Source organism: Crinia signifera, chromosome 19, assembly GCF_055691185.1.
Source record: "Crinia signifera chromosome 19, ASM5569118v1, whole genome shotgun sequence".
Lineage (NCBI taxonomy): Eukaryota > Metazoa > Chordata > Amphibia > Anura > Myobatrachidae > Crinia > Crinia signifera.
The window spans coordinates 136505299-136522619 of record NC_139226.1 but is presented as its reverse complement, the minus strand read 5'-3'; the positions used below and the strand labels follow the sequence as shown (position 1 = coordinate 136522619).

Below are 17321 nucleotides of genomic sequence, written 5' to 3'. Positions count from 1 at the left end.
ACTCCTAGCAACACATCGCACTGTGCCGGACTGTAATACAGAATGCATTAACTCATAGCAACACATCGCACTGTGCCGGACTGTAATACAGAATGCAGTAACTCATAGCAACACATCGCACTGTGCCGGACTGTAATACAGAATGCATTAACTCATAGCAACACATCGCACTGTGCGGGACTGTAATAAAGAATGCATTAACTCATAGCAACACATCGCACTGTGCCGGACTGTAATACAGAATACAGTAACTCCGATCAACACATCGCACTGTGCCAGACTAATACAGAATGCAGTAACTCCTAGCAACACATTGCACTGTGCCGGACTGTAGTACAGAATGCAGTAACTCATAGCAACACAACGCACTGTGCCGGACTGTAATACAGAATGAAGTAACTCATAGCAACACATCACACTGTGCCGGACTGTAATACAGAATGCAGTAACTCATAGCAACACATTGCACTGTGCCGGACTGTAGTACAGAATGCAGTAACTCATAGCAACACAACGCACTGTGCCGGACTGTAATACAGAATGCATTAACTCATAGCAACACATCGCACTGTGCCGGACTGTAATACAGAATGCAGTAGCTCATAGCAACACATCGCACTGTGCCGGACTGTAATACAGAATGCAGTAACTCCTATCAACACATCGCACTGTGCCGGACTGTAATACAGAATGCAGTAACTCCTATCAACACATCGCACTGTGCCGGACTGTAATACAGAATGCAGTAACTCATAGCAACACATTGCACTGTGCCGGACTGTAATACAGAATGCAGTAACTCATAGCAACACATCGCACTGTGCCGGACTGTAATACAGAATGCAGTAACTCATAGCAACACATCGCACTGTGCCGGACTGTATTACAGAATGCAGTAGCACACTGGGGGCATACACCTCCCCCCCTGAGGAGAACAGGGGGCACACTGGGGCATATACCCCCCCCCCCCCTGTGGAGGGCAGCAGGGCACACTGGGGGCATACACCTCCCCCCCTGAGGAGGACAGCAGGGGGCACAATGGGGCATATACCCTCCCCCTGAGGAGGACAGCAGGGCACACTGTGGGCATATATCTCCCCCCTGAGGAGTACAGCAGGGCAAATTGGGGGCAAATATCTCCCCCCCTGATGAGGACAGCAGGGCACACTGGCGGCATACACCTCCCCCCTGAGGAGGACAGCAGGGGGCACAATGGGGCATACACCTCTCCCCCCTGAGGAGGACAGCAGGGGGCACAGTGGGGCATATACCCTCCCCCTGAGGAGGACAGCAGGGCACACTGGGGGCATATACCCTCCCCCTGAGGAGGACAGCAGGGCACACTGGGGGCATATATCTCCCCCCCTGATGAGGACAGCAGGGCACACTGGCGGCATACACCTCCCCCCTGAGGAGTACAGCAGGGCACATTGGTGGCACTGTAAGACCAGGTACATAGCAGCCATTATTCAGATCACTAACACTGCAGCAGACCTTACCTTCATGTCCAGCATCGCCCATGGCTGTCCTGCTGTTCCAGGCTGACAGGGACCCTCTCTTCTTCTTCTCTGATGAGGTACGGATGTTGTTTTGCAGACTGCGGGGTTTCTCCTGGAACAATCCTGTAAGACAAAAACACATCACAGGTGACATCACAGGGCAGTACACATCACAGGTGACATTACAGGGCAGTACACATCACAGGGCAGTACACCTCACAGGGCACATCACAGGGCAGTACACCTCACAGGTCACATCACAGGCCAGTACACCTCAAAGGGCAATACACATCACAGGGCAGTACACATCACAGGTGACATTACAGGGCAGTACACATCACAGGGACGTACATATCACAGGTCACATCACAGGGCAGTACACCTCACAGGGAACATCACAGGGCAGTACACATCACAGGTGACATCACAGGGCAGTACACATCACAGGTGACATCACAGGGCAGTACACCTCACAGGGCACATCACAGGGCAGTACACATCACAGGGCACATCACAGGGCAGTACACATCACTTCACCTCACAAGGCAGTACACATCACAGATCACATCACAGGGAAGTACATATCACAGGTCACATCACAGGGCAGTACACCTCACAGGGCACATCCCAGGGCAGTACAAATCCCTAGCAAGGGTGACATCACAGAGAAGTACACATAACATCACAGGTGACATCACAGAGCAGTACACATCACAAGGCAGAACACATTACAGGTCACCTCACAGGGTACTACACAAAAGTCACCTCACAGGGCAGTACACATCACAGGATTGTACACATCACAAGGCAGTACACATCACAGGTCACATCAAAGGGCAGTATACATCCCAGATCACATCAAAGGGCAGTACACATTACAGGTGACCTCACCTCACCTAAGGGGGACCTCACCTAAGGAGGAGCTGGTGTGTGGAATTACTAAGGTGGGAGCTAGTGTGTGGCATTACTATGGGGGAGCTGGTGTGTGGAATTACTAAGGTGGGAGCTGGTGTGTGGCATTATTAAGGTGGGAGCTGGTGTGTGGCATTACTAAGGTGGGAGCTGGTGTGTGGCATTACTAAGGTGGGAGCTGGTGTGTGGCATTACTAAGGGGGAGCTGGTGTGTGGAATTACTAAGGGGGAGCTGGTGTGTGGCATTACTAAGGTGGGAGCTGGTGTGTGGCATTACTAAGATGGGAGCTGGTGTGTGGCATTACTAAGATGGGAGCTGGTGTGTGCAATTACCAAGGGGGAGCTGGTGTGTGGAATTACTAAGGGGAAGCTGGTGTGTGGCATTACTAAGGTGGGAGCTGGTGTGTGGAATTACTAAGGGGGAGCTGGTGTGTGGAATTACTAAGGGGGAGCTGGTGTGTGGAATTACTAAGGGGGAGCTGGTGTGTGGAATTACTAAGGGGGAGCTGGTGTGTGGAATTACTAAGGTGGGAGCTGGTGTGTGGAATTACTAAGGAGGAGCTGGTGTGTGGCATTACTAAGGTGGGAGCTGGTGTGTGGAATTAATAAGGGGGAGCTTGTGTGTGGAATTACTAAGGGGGAGCTGGTGTGTGGAATTACTAAGGTGGGAGCTGGTGTGTGGAATTACTAAGGAGGAGCTGGTGTGTGGCATTACTAAGGTGGGAGCTGGTGTGTGGAATTACTAAGGGGGAGCTGGTGTGTGGAATTACTAAGGGGGAGCTGGTGTGTGGAATTACTAAGGTGGGAGCTGGTGTGTGGAATTACTAAGGGGGAGCTGGTGTGTGGCATTACTAAGGTGGCAGCTGGTGTGTGGAATTACTAAGGGGGAGCTGGTGTGTGGAATTACTAAGGGGGAGCTGGTGTGTGGAATTACTAAGGGGGAGCTGGTGTGTGGAATTACTAAGAGGGAGCAGGTTTGTGGAATTACTAAGGTGGGAGCTGGTGTGTGGAATTACTAAGGGGGAGCTGGTGTGTGGAATTACTAAGGGGGAGCTGGTGTGTGGAATTACTAAGGTGGGAGCTAGTGTGTGGAATTACTAAGGTGGGAGCTAGTGTGTGGAATTACTAAGGTGGGAGCTGGTGTGTGGAATTACTAAGGGGGAGCTGGTGTGTGGAATTACTAAGGTGGGAACTGGTGTGTGGAATTACTAAGGTGGGAGCTGGTGTGTGGAAATGTGAGGGGCATGTGTGGCATTACTAAGGGGGAGCTGGTGTGTGGAATTACTATGGTGGGAGCTGGTGTGTGGAATTACTAAGGTGGGAGCTGGTGTGTGGAATTACTAAGAGGGAGCAGGTGTGTGGAATTACTAAGGGGGAGCTGGTGTGTGGAATTACTAAGGTGGGAGCTGGTGGGTGGAATTACTAAGGGGGAGCTGGTGTGTGGAATTACTAAGGTGGAGCTAGTGTGTGGAAATGAGAGGGGCATGTGTGGCATTACTAAGGGGGAGCTGGTGTGTGGCATTACTAAGGGGGAGCTGGTGTGTGGCATTACTAATGGGGGCAGGTGTGTGGCATTACTAATGGGGGCATTACTAAGGGGGAGCTGGTGTGTGGAATTACTGCCAGGAGACTGCAAATCGGTGAGTTGTATTACCTCTGGGATAGACGGCATCCATGCCACACCCCTGTATGCACTCAATTGCCCCTAGCCTGGCAGGGTCACTGTACTGGGGCCAAACACAGCTGGTAAATGTGTGCCCAGTCGGCGGGCTAGAGGTGTTCAGCTGGTTCCCTGGCAGGAAAACCTTCCCCCTAGCCAGACAGACCGGCACCTGGGTGGTACCTGGCCCCCCAGGTGGGCTGTGACTCAGAGGAGTAACCACTCCCCTCTGTCCTTCTAGAACAAGGGAGAGAGTGCATGTGCCCAGTGCATGCATGTCTCTGGCACGCAAGTTACACAAATACTACATATTGCACATATATTACATATACACAAATACTACATATTACACATATATTACATATACACAAATACTACATATTACACATATATTACACATACAGTATACACAAATACTACTACATATTACACAAATACTACATATACACATATACTACATATTGCACATATATTACATATACACAAATTCAACATATTACACATATATTACATATACACAAATACTACATATTACACATATATTACATATTACACATATATTACACATACAGTATACACAAATACTACTACATATTACACAAATACTACATATACACTAATACTACTACATATTACACATATATTAAATATACACAAATACTACATATTACACATATATTACATATACACAAATACTACATATTACACATATATTACATATTACACATATATTACACATACAGTATACACAAATACTACTACATATTACACAAATACTACATATACACAAATACTACTACATATTACACAAATACTACATATACACAAATACTACATATTACACATATACACACATACTACATATTACACATACACAAATACTACATATATTACACACATATATTACATATACACAAATCCTACATATTACACAAATACTACATATTACACATATATTATATATACACAAATACTACATATTACACATATATTACACATACAGTATACACAAATACTACTACATATTACACAAATACTACATATACACAAATACTACTACATATTACACAAATACTACATATACACAAATACTACTACATATTACACAAATACTACATATACACTAATACTACTACATATTACACAAATACTACATATACACAAATACTACATATTACACATATACACACATACTGCATATTACACATACACAAATACTACATATTACACAAATCCTACATATTACACAAATACTACATATTACACATATATTACATATACACAAATACTACATATTACACATATATTACATATTACACAAATACTACACAAATACTACATATTACACATGTATTATATATACACATATTGCTAGTAACAGGCTGAGTGTCCCCTTAGCTGGGAGTGGACACTTACCGGAGCAGGTGACGCAGGATATCCCCTCCGCACTGAGGTTATACTTCAGGTCCAGGAGCAGCTGTATATTAGTGTCGGGCCGGAAGAGGACGGGGGCCCTGCTGGCTGGATGAAGATGAGCCGCAAAGGACACTGAGAGGATGAGCACTACCACAAATACACCTGGAAGAGAAGGGGAGGCAGTCAGGGTCTGGGCCAGGTCCCCGCTCCCCTCTCCCGGGTCAGATGCCCGCTCTCCTCTCCCGGGTCAGGTCCACGCTCTCCTCTCCCGGGTCAGGTCCCCGCTCTCCTCTCCCGGGTCAGATGCCCGCTCTCCTCTCCCGGGTCAGGTCCCCGCTCTCCTCTCCCGGGTCAGATGCCCGCTCTCCTCTCCCGGGTCAGGTCCCGCTCCCCTCTCCCAGGTCAGATGCCCTCTCTCCTCTCCAGATTCAGATGCCCGCTCTCTTCTCCCGGGTCAGGTCCCCGCTCTCCTCTCCCGGGTCAGGTCCCCGCTCTCCTCTCCTGGGTCAGGTCCCCGCTCTCCTCTCCCGGGTCAGATGCCTGCTCTCCTCTCCCAGGTCAGGTCCCTGCTCTACTCTCCCGGGTTAGGTCCCCGTTCCCCTCACCCTGGTCAGGTCCCTGCTCTACTCTCCTGGGTCAGGTCCCCGCTCCCCTCTCCCGGGTCAGATGCCTGCTCCCCTCTCCCGGGTCAGGTCCCTGCTCTACTCTCCCGGGTCAGATGCCTGCTCCCCTCTCCCGGGTTAGGTCCCCGCTCTCCTCTCCTGGGTCAGGTCCTTGCTCTCCAGGAAAGATCCCAGCTACCCCTCTCCCGGGTCAGGTCCCCGCTCCCCTCTCCCGGGTCAGGTCCTTGCTCCCCTCTGCCGGGTCAGGTCCCCTCTCCCCGGTCAGGTCCCCTCTCCCCGGTCAGGTCCCCACTCCCCTCTGCTGGGTTAGGTCTCCGTTCCCCTCTCCCCGGTCAGGTCCCCTCTCCCGGTTTAGGTCCCCGCTCCCCTCTCCCCGGTCAGGTCCTTGCTCCCCTCTCCCGGGTCAGATGCCTGCTCCCCTCTCCCGGGTCAGGTCCCTGCTCTACTCTCCCGGGTCAGATGCCTGCTCCCCTCTCCCGGGTTAGGTCCCCGCTCTCCTCTCCTGGGTCAGGTCCTTGCTCTCCAGGAAAGATCCCAGCTACCCCTCTCCCGGGTCAGGTCCCCGCTCCCCTCTCCCGGGTCAGGTCCTTGCTCCCCTCTCCCGGGTCAGGTCCCCTCTCCCCGGTCAGGTCCCCGCTCCCCTCTGCCGGGTTAGGTCTCCGTTCCCCTCTCCCGGTTTAGGTCCCCGCTCCCCTCTCCCCGGTCAGGTCCCTGCTCCCCTCTCCCGGGTCAGGTCCTTGCTCTCCAGGGGTAGGTCCCGGCTCCCCTTTCCCGGGTCAGGTCCCTGCTCCCCTCTCCTGGGTCAGGTCCCCTCTCCCGTGTCAGGTCCTTGCTCTCCCGGGTCAGGTCCCCGCTCCCTTCTCCCGGGTCAGATCCTTGCTTTCGTGGGTCAGGTCCCCGCTCCCCTCTCCCGGGTCAGGTCCTCTCCCCCCCCCCCCGGGTCAGGCCCTCGCCCCCCCCCTCCCGGGTCAGGTCCCCTCTCCCGGGTCAGGTCGCCGCTCCCCTCTCCCGGGTCAGGTCCTTGCTCTGCTGGGTCTGGTCCCCGCTCCCCCCTCCCGGGTCAGGTCCCCTCCTCCCGGGTCAGGTCCTTGCTCTTAAGGATCAGGCCCACGCTCCCGGGTCAGGTCCCCGCTCCCCTCTGCCGGGTCAGATCCTTGCTTTCCTGGGTCAGGTCCCTGCTCCCCCCTCCCGGGTCATGTCCCTGCTCCCCCCTCCCGGGTCAGGTCCCCCCTCCCGGGTCAGGTCCTTGTCCCAACCCCCTGGTCAGGTCCTCGTACCCGCCTCCCAGGTCAGGCCCTCGCTCCCCCCCTCCCGGGTCAGGTCCTTGCTCTCAAGGGTCAGGTCCATGCTCCCCCCTCCTGGGTCAGGTCCCGCTCCCCTCTCCCAGGTCAGATGCCCTCTCTCCTCTCCAGATTCAGATGCCCGCTCTCTTCTCCCGGGTCAGGTCCCCGCTCTCCTCTCCCGGGTCAGGTCCCCGCTCTCCTCTCCCGGGTCAGGTCCCCGCTCCCCTCTCCCGGGTCAGATGCCTGCTCCCCTCTCCCAGGTCAGGTCCCTGCTCTACTCTCCCGGGTTAGGTCCCCGCTCCCCTCACCCTGGTCAGGTCCCTGCTCTACTCTCCTGGGTCAGGTCCCCGCTCCCCTCTCCCGGGTCAGATGCCTGCTCCCCTCTCCTGGGTCAGGTCCCTGCTATACTCTCCCGGGTCAGATGCCTGCTCCCCTCTCCCGGGTTAGGTCCCCGCTCTCCTCTCCTGGGTCAGGTCCTTGCTCTCCAGGAAAGATCCCAGCTACCCCTCTCCCGGGTCAGGTCCCCGCTCCCCTCTCCCGGGTCAGGTCCTTGCTCCCCTCTCCCGGGTCAGGTCCCCTCTCCCCGGTCAGGTCCCCGCTCCCCTCTGCCGGGTTAGGTCTCCGTTCCCCTCTCCCCGGTCAGGTCCCCGCTCCCCTCTCCCGGTTTAGGTCCCCGCTCCCCTCTCCCCGGTCAGGTCCCTGCTCCCCTCTCCCGGGTCAGGTCCTTGCTCTCCAGGGGTAGGTCCCGGCTCCCCTTTCCCGGGTCAGGTCCCTGCTCCCCTCTTCTGGGTCAGGTCCCCTCTCCCGTGTCATGCCCTTGCTCTCCCGGGTCAGGTCCCCGCTCTCTTCTCCTGGGTCAGGTCCTTGCTCTCCTGGTTCTTGTCCCCGCCCCCGCTCTCCTGGGTTAGGTCCTGGCTCCCCTCTCCCGGGTCAGGTCCCGGCTCCCCTTTCCCAGGTCAGGTCCCCGCGCCCCTCTCCTGGGTCAGGTCCTTGCTCTCCCGGGTCAGGTCCTTGCTCTCCCGGGTCAGGTCCCCGCTCCCTTCTCCCGGGTCAGATCCTTGCTTTCGTGGGTCAGGTCCCCGTTCCCCCCTCCTGGATCAGGTCCCCCCTCCCGAGTCAGGTCCCCGCTCCCCTCTCCCGGGTCAGGTCCTTCCCCCCCCCCCCCGGGGTCAGGTCCTCGTTCCCCCCCTCCCGGGTCAGGTCCTCGTTCCCCCCTCCCGGGTCAGGCCCTCGCCCCCCCCCCCTCCCGGGGTCAGGTCCCCTCTCCCGGGTCAGGTCGCCGCTCCCCTCTCCCAGGTCAGGTCCTTGCTCTGCTGGGTCTGGTCCCCGCTCCCCCCTCCCGGGTCAGGTCCCCTCTCCCGGGTCAGGTCGCCGCTCCCCTCTCCCGGGTCAGGTCCTTGCTCTGCTGGGTCTGGTCCCCGCTCCCCCCTTCCGGGTCAGGTCCCCCCCTCCCGGGTCAGGTCCTTGCTCTTAAGGATCAGGCCCACGCTCCCGGGTCAGGTCCCCGCTCCCCTCTGCCGGGTCAGATCCTTGCTTTCCTGGGTCAGGTCCCTGCTCCCCCCTCCCGGGTCATGTCCCTGCTCCCCCCTCCCGGGTCAGGTCCCCCCTCCCGGGTCAGGTCCTTGTCCCAACCCCCTGGTCAGGTCCTCGTACCCGCCTCCCAGGTCAGGCCCTCGCTCCCCCCCTCCCGGGTCAGGTCCTTGCTCTCAAGGGTCAGGTCCATGCTCCCCCCTCCTGGGTCAGGTCCCGCTCCCCTCTCCCAGGTCAGATGCCCTCTCTCCTCTCCAGATTCAGATGCCCGCTCTCTTCTCCCGGGTCAGGTCCCCGCTCTCCTCTCCCGGGTCAGGTCCCCGCTCTCCTCTCCCGGGTCAGGTCCCCGCTCCCCTCTCCCGGGTCAGATGCCTGCTCCCCTCTCCCAGGTCAGGTCCCTGCTCTACTCTCCCGGGTTAGGTCCCCGCTCCCCTCACCCTGGTCAGGTCCCTGCTCTACTCTCCTGGGTCAGGTCCCCGCTCCCCTCTCCCGGGTCAGATGCCTGCTCCCCTCTCCTGGGTCAGGTCCCTGCTATACTCTCCCGGGTCAGATGCCTGCTCCCCTCTCCCGGGTTAGGTCCCCGCTCTCCTCTCCTGGGTCAGGTCCTTGCTCTCCAGGAAAGATCCCAGCTACCCCTCTCCCGGGTCAGGTCCCCGCTCCCCTCTCCCGGGTCAGGTCCTTGCTCCCCTCTCCCGGGTCAGGTCCCCTCTCCCCGGTCAGGTCCCCGCTCCCCTCTGCCGGGTTAGGTCTCCGTTCCCCTCTCCCCGGTCAGGTCCCCGCTCCCCTCTCCCGGTTTAGGTCCCCGCTCCCCTCTCCCCGGTCAGGTCCCTGCTCCCCTCTCCCGGGTCAGGTCCTTGCTCTCCAGGGGTAGGTCCCGGCTCCCCTTTCCCGGGTCAGGTCCCTGCTCCCCTCTTCTGGGTCAGGTCCCCTCTCCCGTGTCACGCCCTTGCTCTCCCGGGTCAGGTCCCCGCTCTCTTCTCCTGGGTCAGGTCCTTGCTCTCCTGGTTCTTGTCCCCGCCCCCGCTCTCCTGGGTTAGGTCCTGGCTCCCCTCTCCCGGGTCAGGTCCCGGCTCCCCTTTCCCAGGTCAGGTCCCCGCGCCCCTCTCCTGGGTCAGGTCCTTGCTCTCCCGGGTCAGGTCCTTGCTCTCCCGGGTCAGGTCCCCGCTCCCTTCTCCCGGGTCAGATCCTTGCTTTCGTGGGTCAGGTCCCCGTTCCCCCCTCCTGGATCAGGTCCCCCCTCCCGAGTCAGGTCCCCGCTCCCCTCTCCCGGGTCAGGTCCTTCCCCCCCCCCCCCGGGGTCAGGTCCTCGTTCCCCCCCTCCCGGGTCAGGTCCTCGTTCCCCCCTCCCGGGTCAGGCCCTCGCCCCCCCCCCCCTCCCGGGGTCAGGTCCCCTCTCCCGGGTCAGGTCGCCGCTCCCCTCTCCCAGGTCAGGTCCTTGCTCTGCTGGGTCTGGTCCCCGCTCCCCCCTTCCGGGTCAGGTCCCCCCCTCCCGGGTCAGGTCCCCGCTCCCCTCTGCCGGGTCAGATCCTTGCTTTCCTGGGTCAGGTCCCTGCTCCCCCCTCCCGGGTCATGTCCCTGCTCCCCCCTCCCGGGTCAGGTCCCCCCTCCCGGGTCAGGTCCTTGTCCCAACCCCCTGGTCAGGTCCTCGTACCCGCCTCCCAGGTCAGGCCCTCGCTCCCCCCCTCCCGGGTCAGGTCCTCGTTCCCCCCTCCCGGGTCAGGTCCTTGCTCTTAAGGATCAGGTTCACGCTCCCGGGTCAGGTCCCTGCTCCCCTCTCCCAGGTCAGGTCCCCGCTCCCCTCTCCTGGGTCAGGTCCTCGTTCCCCCTCCCGGGTCAGGTCTTCGTTCCCCCCTACCGGGTCAGGCCCTCGCCCCCCCCCCCCCCCCCGGGTCAGGTCCCCTCTCCCCTCTCCCGGGTCAGGTCCCCGCTCCCCTCTCCTGGGTCAGGTCCTCGTTCCCCCTCCCGGGTCAGGTCTTCGTTCCCCCCTACCGGGTCAGGCCCTCGCCCCCCCCCCCCCGGGTCAGGTCGCTGCTCCCCTCTCCCGGGTCAGGTCCTTGCTCTGCTGGGTCTGGTCCCCGCTCCCCCCTCCTGGGTCAGGTCCCCCCCTCCCGGGTCAGGTCCTTGCTCTTAAGGATCAGGCCCACGCTCCCGGGTCAGGTCCACGTTCCCCTCTCCCGGGTCAGGTCCCCGCTCCCCTCTCCTGGGTCAGGTCCACGTTCCCCTCTTCCGGGTCAGGTCCCCACGCCCCTCTCCTGGGTCAGGTCCTTGCTCTCCTGGTCTTGTCCCCACTCCCTTCTCCTGGGTTAGGTCCCCGCTCCCCTCTGCCGGGTCAGATCCTTGCTTTCCTGGGTCAGGTCCCTGCTCCCCCCTCACGGGTCATGTCCCCGCTCCCCCCTCCTGAGTCAGGTCCCCCCTCCCGGGTCAGGTCCTTGTCCATCCCCCCCCCCCCCCATGTCAGGTCCTCGTACCCGCCTCCCAGGTCAGGCCCTCGCTCCCCCCCTCCCGGGTCAGGTCCTTGCTCTCAAGGGTCAGGTCCATGCTCCCCCCTCCTGGGTCAGGTCCCCCCTCCCAGGTCACCGCTCCCCTCTCCCAGGTCAGGTCCTTGCTCTCCTGGGTCTGGTCCCCGCTCCCCCCTCCCGGGTCAGTTCCCCGTTCCCCCCTCCCGAGTCAGGTCCCCCCTCCCGGATCAGGTCCTCGTTCCCCCCCTCCCGGGTCAGGTCCTCGTTCCCCCCTCCCGGATCAGGACCTTGCTCTTAAGGATCAGGTTCATGCTCCCGGGTCAGGTCCCTGCTCCCCTCTCCCAGGTCAGGTCCCCGCTCCCCCTCCTGGGTCAGGCCCCCGCTCCCCTCTCCCAGGTCAGATCCCCGCTCCCAGGTGAGATCCCCGCTCCCCTCTCCCGGTTCATGACGTCGCTCCCCTCTCCCGGATCAGGTCCCCACTCCCCTCTCCCGGGTCAGGTCCCTGCTCCCCTCTCCCAGGTCAGGTCCCTGCTCCCCCTCCTGGGTCAGGCCCCCGCTCCCCTCTCCCAGGTCAGGTCCCCGCTCCCAGGTCAGATCCCTGCTCCCCTCTCCCGGGTCATGACGTCGCTCCCCTCTCCCGGGTCAGGTCGCCACTCCCTATGCTCTCCTACCTATCTACAGCACATGCTCAACACCCCACAGCGTCTCTCAGAATTTCCCCAAAGTCCATAACATGGACCTACCAAGGTTGATGTTTGTAGGAATTGAAAAAATTGCACCAAACCGGAGATTTGTGGTGGTGTGGTGGGGTGGGGGGTATACACTGCGCTACCGAAAGCTGATTTAGGTGGATCAGCACTAGAACTGTGAATCCCCATGGACTAGATATTTCCTTGCATTCAGGGAGTGCAGCGTTGAACTCTAGGGAAACCTTTTATTTAAATGTTATTTAATATATATTATTTTTTTCCCAATTTAAATAAGTACATGGAGATCTACGAAGCTGTACTACAAGAACCAGCAAAGATAAAGCCACAGAGGACGGGCAGGAAGTATTAGGGTTAGGAGAGGGCTAGTGAGGCATCACCCCTTCCCATATATATCCGGGCGCTGTCTCTCTGCAAGGTGACTTCTGCGGGTGATCCCGACTGTCGGAACGCCATCCCGCACCCACTTCTGGTGCAGTAAGTGTAACATAGTAAAGGAGCCGGACTCCACGTGTGCATACACTACAGTGCTGGCCTGTGGCTACAGCAGGTCTCCATGCCCCCCACGTGTGCTGCTGGTGTCCCGGCTCCTATACTGGCGGGGACCAGCAGCAGAGGAAGCGGCTCTTACCTGCAGTGATGTAGCGCCCCTTATCGCTGGTCCACAGGACACAATGGTGCAGGACGGTATGCAGCCACCTGATCACGTCATCTCTCCTGTCTGTATCTGTCCTCTGTTCTGTGTGGTCTGGGAGCACAGACACCAAAGGCACGTCACCAAACTCTGTGGCCCCTGGGGGGAGAGAGAACCACACAATGATCACAGGCTGCCGTGTCCTGACTTATGTGTGTCATGTATGTGTCTGCGCTGACCCCCCGCTGACCGCACTGCCACCGGGGAAGTGCGATCCCGTAGCCATAGGCTACAATGGGCTATCGCCATCTCATAATGCCAATAGCCCAGGGTTACGAAGCCGGGCTGCCAGTTGTTCATACATCGGGCAGCTTCGCATCCCCCATAGAAACCTACGGGGGATGCGGCCGGTGGCAGTGAAGGGGGGATCGCAGGAGGGATCGGAGATTCCTGCTGCAGTCCCCCCCTATAGTACATCTGGGTAATACTTAATATATGCGGCTAACCCACAAAAACAGGTGTTTTCGGTGATGTAGTCACAAATATTGTTTGGTAAATGGGCCCCAAAGAGAGATAAACGTCCAGCCAATCAGCTTCTTACTGACTTTTTTCAACCTGTAACATGGCAGTTAGGAGCCAATGGTCTGGACTTTTTCTCTCTCTTTATCCCCCTTGCATTTATCTCTTGATAAGGCTTAATACATCTGTCCCAGTGAGAGATAAAGTAGCAACTAAGCAGCTCCTAACTGGCATTTCTTACATACCGCAGAAGGCGATTGGCTGGTACTGTATCTCTCACACCCGTATCTGTCTCCAAGCATTGAGACCTGATCCTCTCAGCCCCCTGCTGGTGTATGTCTGATCTATACTTATCATACAACATTCAGAGATTCATCTGCAGCCAACCTGAGTCCTCCTCCACAGTCAGCAGAGGGATGTCGTCATCTAGGTATGGGATAGTCCCGGGGACCGGCCTGCAGCAGGGGTCCTGACCGACCAGCAGATCCTCGTGTATGTCCAGGTATGTCCTCCTCCGACAGCTGTCACCACAGCTAAACACGGAGATAGGGATGAAAGGCCACGTATCGCTAGGGACCTATATATACATTCCACCACCAGCCCACGTATCGCTAGGGACATATATATATATTCCACCGCCAGTCCACGTATCGCTAGGGACATATATATATATTCCACCACCAGCCCACGTATCGCTAGGGACATATATATATATTCCACCGCCAGCCCACGTATCGCTAGGGACATATATATATATATATTCCACCGCCAGCCCACGTATCGCTAGGGACATATATATATATTCCACCGCCAGCCCACGTATCGCTAGGGACATATATATATATATTCCACCGCCAGCCCACGTATCGCTAGGGACATATATATATATTCCACCGCCAGCCCACGTATCGCTAGGGACATATATATATATTCCACTGCCAGCCCACGTATCGCTAGGGACATATATATATATTTCACCGCCAGCCCACGTATCGCTAGGGACATATATATATAGTCCACCGCCAGCCCACGTATCGCTAGGGACATATATATATATATTCCACCGCCAGCCCACGTATCGCTAGGGACATATATATATATTCCACCGCCAGCCCACGTATCACTAGGGACATATATATATATATATATATATATTCCACCGCCAGCCTAATTATCGCTAGGGACATATATATATATTCCACCGCCAGCCCACGTATCGCTAGGGACATATATATATATTCCACCGCCAGCCCACGTATCGCTAGGGACATATATATATATTCCACCGCCAGCCCACGTATCGCTAGGGACATATATATATATTCCACCGCCAGCCCACGTATCGATAGGGACATATATATATATTCCACCGCCAGCCCACGTATCGCTAGGGACATATATATATATTCCACCGCCAGCCCACGTATCGCTGTCACGGCCGAAGATTCTGATGAGGTCGTGTGGTGCTCAGGGACTGAGGAGGAGGCAGTAGTAGGGTTAAAACGAGCAGGTTTAATAAAGGCTGTCATACAGGACTCAAATACTTCTTTGAGAACAACTGTAATAGGAATCAAAGTAAATGGCAAACGATAACTGTCCAGAAGACAATGAGGATGAATGTCCAGAAGACAATGAGGATGAATGTCCAGAAGACAATGAAGAAGAAAATCCTGATGAAGAGATGAAAAGATGGTGGCAAATAGAGGATCCGGAACTGGAAGAAGATGGGAGGTGACTGCGGCTGGAGGTAGCTGAAGAGGAGGTCTTTGGGAAATCCAGGAGGAAGCACCCAAGGGTACCAGAGAGAAGCTGGCGACCAGCGTGACTGGAAAGGAGCACTGGATCTGAAGCCAAAGCGAGCTGACGGACACAGCTGGGATAGCAAGGACACAATGAGTCAGGAGCCTTCCAGGAAGTGCACGGCACAGAAGACTCTTTGCACTGACACTGAGTTACCTGGGCAGATCCTCTATATGCATAGAAGGCGGCTGCCATTGGCTATCACAGTGGAACAGGTGTGCAGCTCTGACCTGGCCCAATCCCCTGTTTGCCCTTAAGCAAGATGGCGGCGCTGGTCTCACGGCACCCATAGCCTAGAGTGAGACCACGCTGCAGACTTCCATGCTGCCCTCCAACACTGCCGGACCTTTGCCTGCCGCCTCACCTGACATGGAGGCCGACACACGCCAGCCGACTGCGGACACGGACGGGTGAGTACAGGACCCGCCGTGTACCGCCGCGGCGGCGCGTGACAGTACCCCCCCCTTTTCGGGTAACCTCAGGACATTTGCGCTTCTTGTGAGGATTCTTCTGAAAAAAGCGCTTAACGAGACTTGGGGCATGTAAATCAGCTTGATCCACCCAGGAGTTCTCCTCCGGTCCGAAACCAGCCCACTCCACCAGAAATTGATGTCGAGAGTTGCGATAACGAGAGTCTATGATTCGTCTGACCTCAAACTCAGCATCCTTCTCGGTATTGACCTTTGAGGGTCGGGGTACTTTCTTTTGGAAGATGCTTAATTTCAATGGTTTGAGAAGAGATATATGAAACGAATTAGATACCTTCATAGAAGATGGAAGCTGCAATCTGTAGGACACCGGGTTGATGACTTGGGTGATGGGGAATGGACCAATAAAACGAGGGGCAAGTTTCATCGAGGGTACGCGAAGTCGAAGATTGCGGGTAGACAGCCACACTCGATCCCCTACTTTAAATGGTGGAACTGCCTTTCTTCGCTTATCAGCTGCTTTCTTATATCTGGCAGAAGCTTGAAGAAGAGCTTTGTGAACTTCAGCCCATATCTTTTTGAAACGATGAAGAGACATGGAAGCTGCCGGAACCTCCGGAGACGGCAAACTTGAGAAATCAGGGGACCGTGGATGTTTGCCGTAGACTGTGAAGAAGGGTGTAGTACCTGAAGAGGAGTGATAAGAGTTGTTGTGTGCATACTCCGCCCAGGGTAATAGATCCTTCCATTCATCTTGAGAGGAGGACACAAAAAGTCGAATAAATGTCTCTAGGTCTTGGTTGACACGTTCGGTTTGCCCGTTAGTCTGAGGATGGAAGGCGGTGGAGAATTTTAATTTCACCTGAACGGCAGTACACAGAGCTCTCCAGAACTTGGCGACAAACTGCACACCCCTATCGGATATGATCTCTTTGGGCAACCCATGAAGCCTGAAGATGGTGGATATGAAGAGTTGGGCTAGTACTGGAGCCGAAGGTAATGATTTTAGGGGCACGAAGTGGGCCATTTTGGAAAATCGGTCGACTATCACCCAGATAACAGTGTAACCGCTAGAGGAGGGTAATTCAGAAATGAAGTCCATCGACAGATGAGTCCATGGTTCCGTTGGGATGGACAGTGGTAGCAAAGCCCCAGCTGGGGGAGTCCGAGACGTCTTGTGTTGGGCGCACTTGACACATGAAGATACAAAGTGTTTTACATCCTGTCGAATGGTTGGCCACCAATATGATCGTAGGAGAAATTGTAAAGTTTTTTGTACCCCGGAATGTCCAGCAAAGCGGGAGGCGTGGCCCCACGTCAACAGCTTCTTGCGTAAATTGGGCGGCACAAAGGACTTGCCTGCAGGTGGTGTAGGGTGAGGAGAGACATGAGCAAAAACGACAGGGTTCAGGATGGACTGTTTAAGTGGTTCAGAATCTGAGCTGGGATTGAAGGACCGAGACAAGGCATCAGCTTTATTGTTTAAAACACCTGGACGATACTTGATTTGGAAATTGAAGCGTTCGAAGAACATAGCCCAACGAGCCTGGCGTGAAGTGAGACATTGTGCTTGTCTTAAGAAAGAAAGATTTTTGTGGTCGGAAAAAACTGTGATCTGGTGACGAGCCCCCTCTAACAGATACCGCCACTCCTCGAAGGCTAACTTAACAGCGAGCAGCTCCTGTTCTCCAATAGGGTAGTTCTTTTCTGCCGGGAGAAATTTCTTGGAAAAGTATGCGCAAGGGTGAAGCTCTGCATCCTCTCCTTTTTGCGAAAGAACTGCTCCTACTCCGTCAGAAGAGGCGTCAACCTCCAGGATGAAGGGTCGGTTCACATCAGGTTGAAGAAGAA

The 17321-nt window shown here is 56.1% G+C and overlaps 1 protein-coding gene across 2 annotated transcripts in view; it reads right to left on the bottom strand.

Annotated features, from left to right (window-relative positions):
- Window positions 1-17321, bottom strand: part of DISP3 (dispatched RND transporter family member 3) — a 113675-nt gene that overhangs the window by 44462 nt on the left and 51892 nt on the right. For both annotated transcript variants that reach the window (XM_083163438.1, XM_083163439.1), the window contains exons 8-11: window positions 13630-13775; window positions 12721-12882; window positions 5488-5649; window positions 1500-1622 (exon numbers count right to left, since the gene is read on the bottom strand). In XM_083163438.1, coding sequence (XP_083019564.1) covers window positions 1500-1622; window positions 5488-5649; window positions 12721-12882; window positions 13630-13775 — 593 coding nt within the window. The remainder of the gene's footprint in view (window positions 1-1499; window positions 1623-5487; window positions 5650-12720; window positions 12883-13629; window positions 13776-17321) is intronic.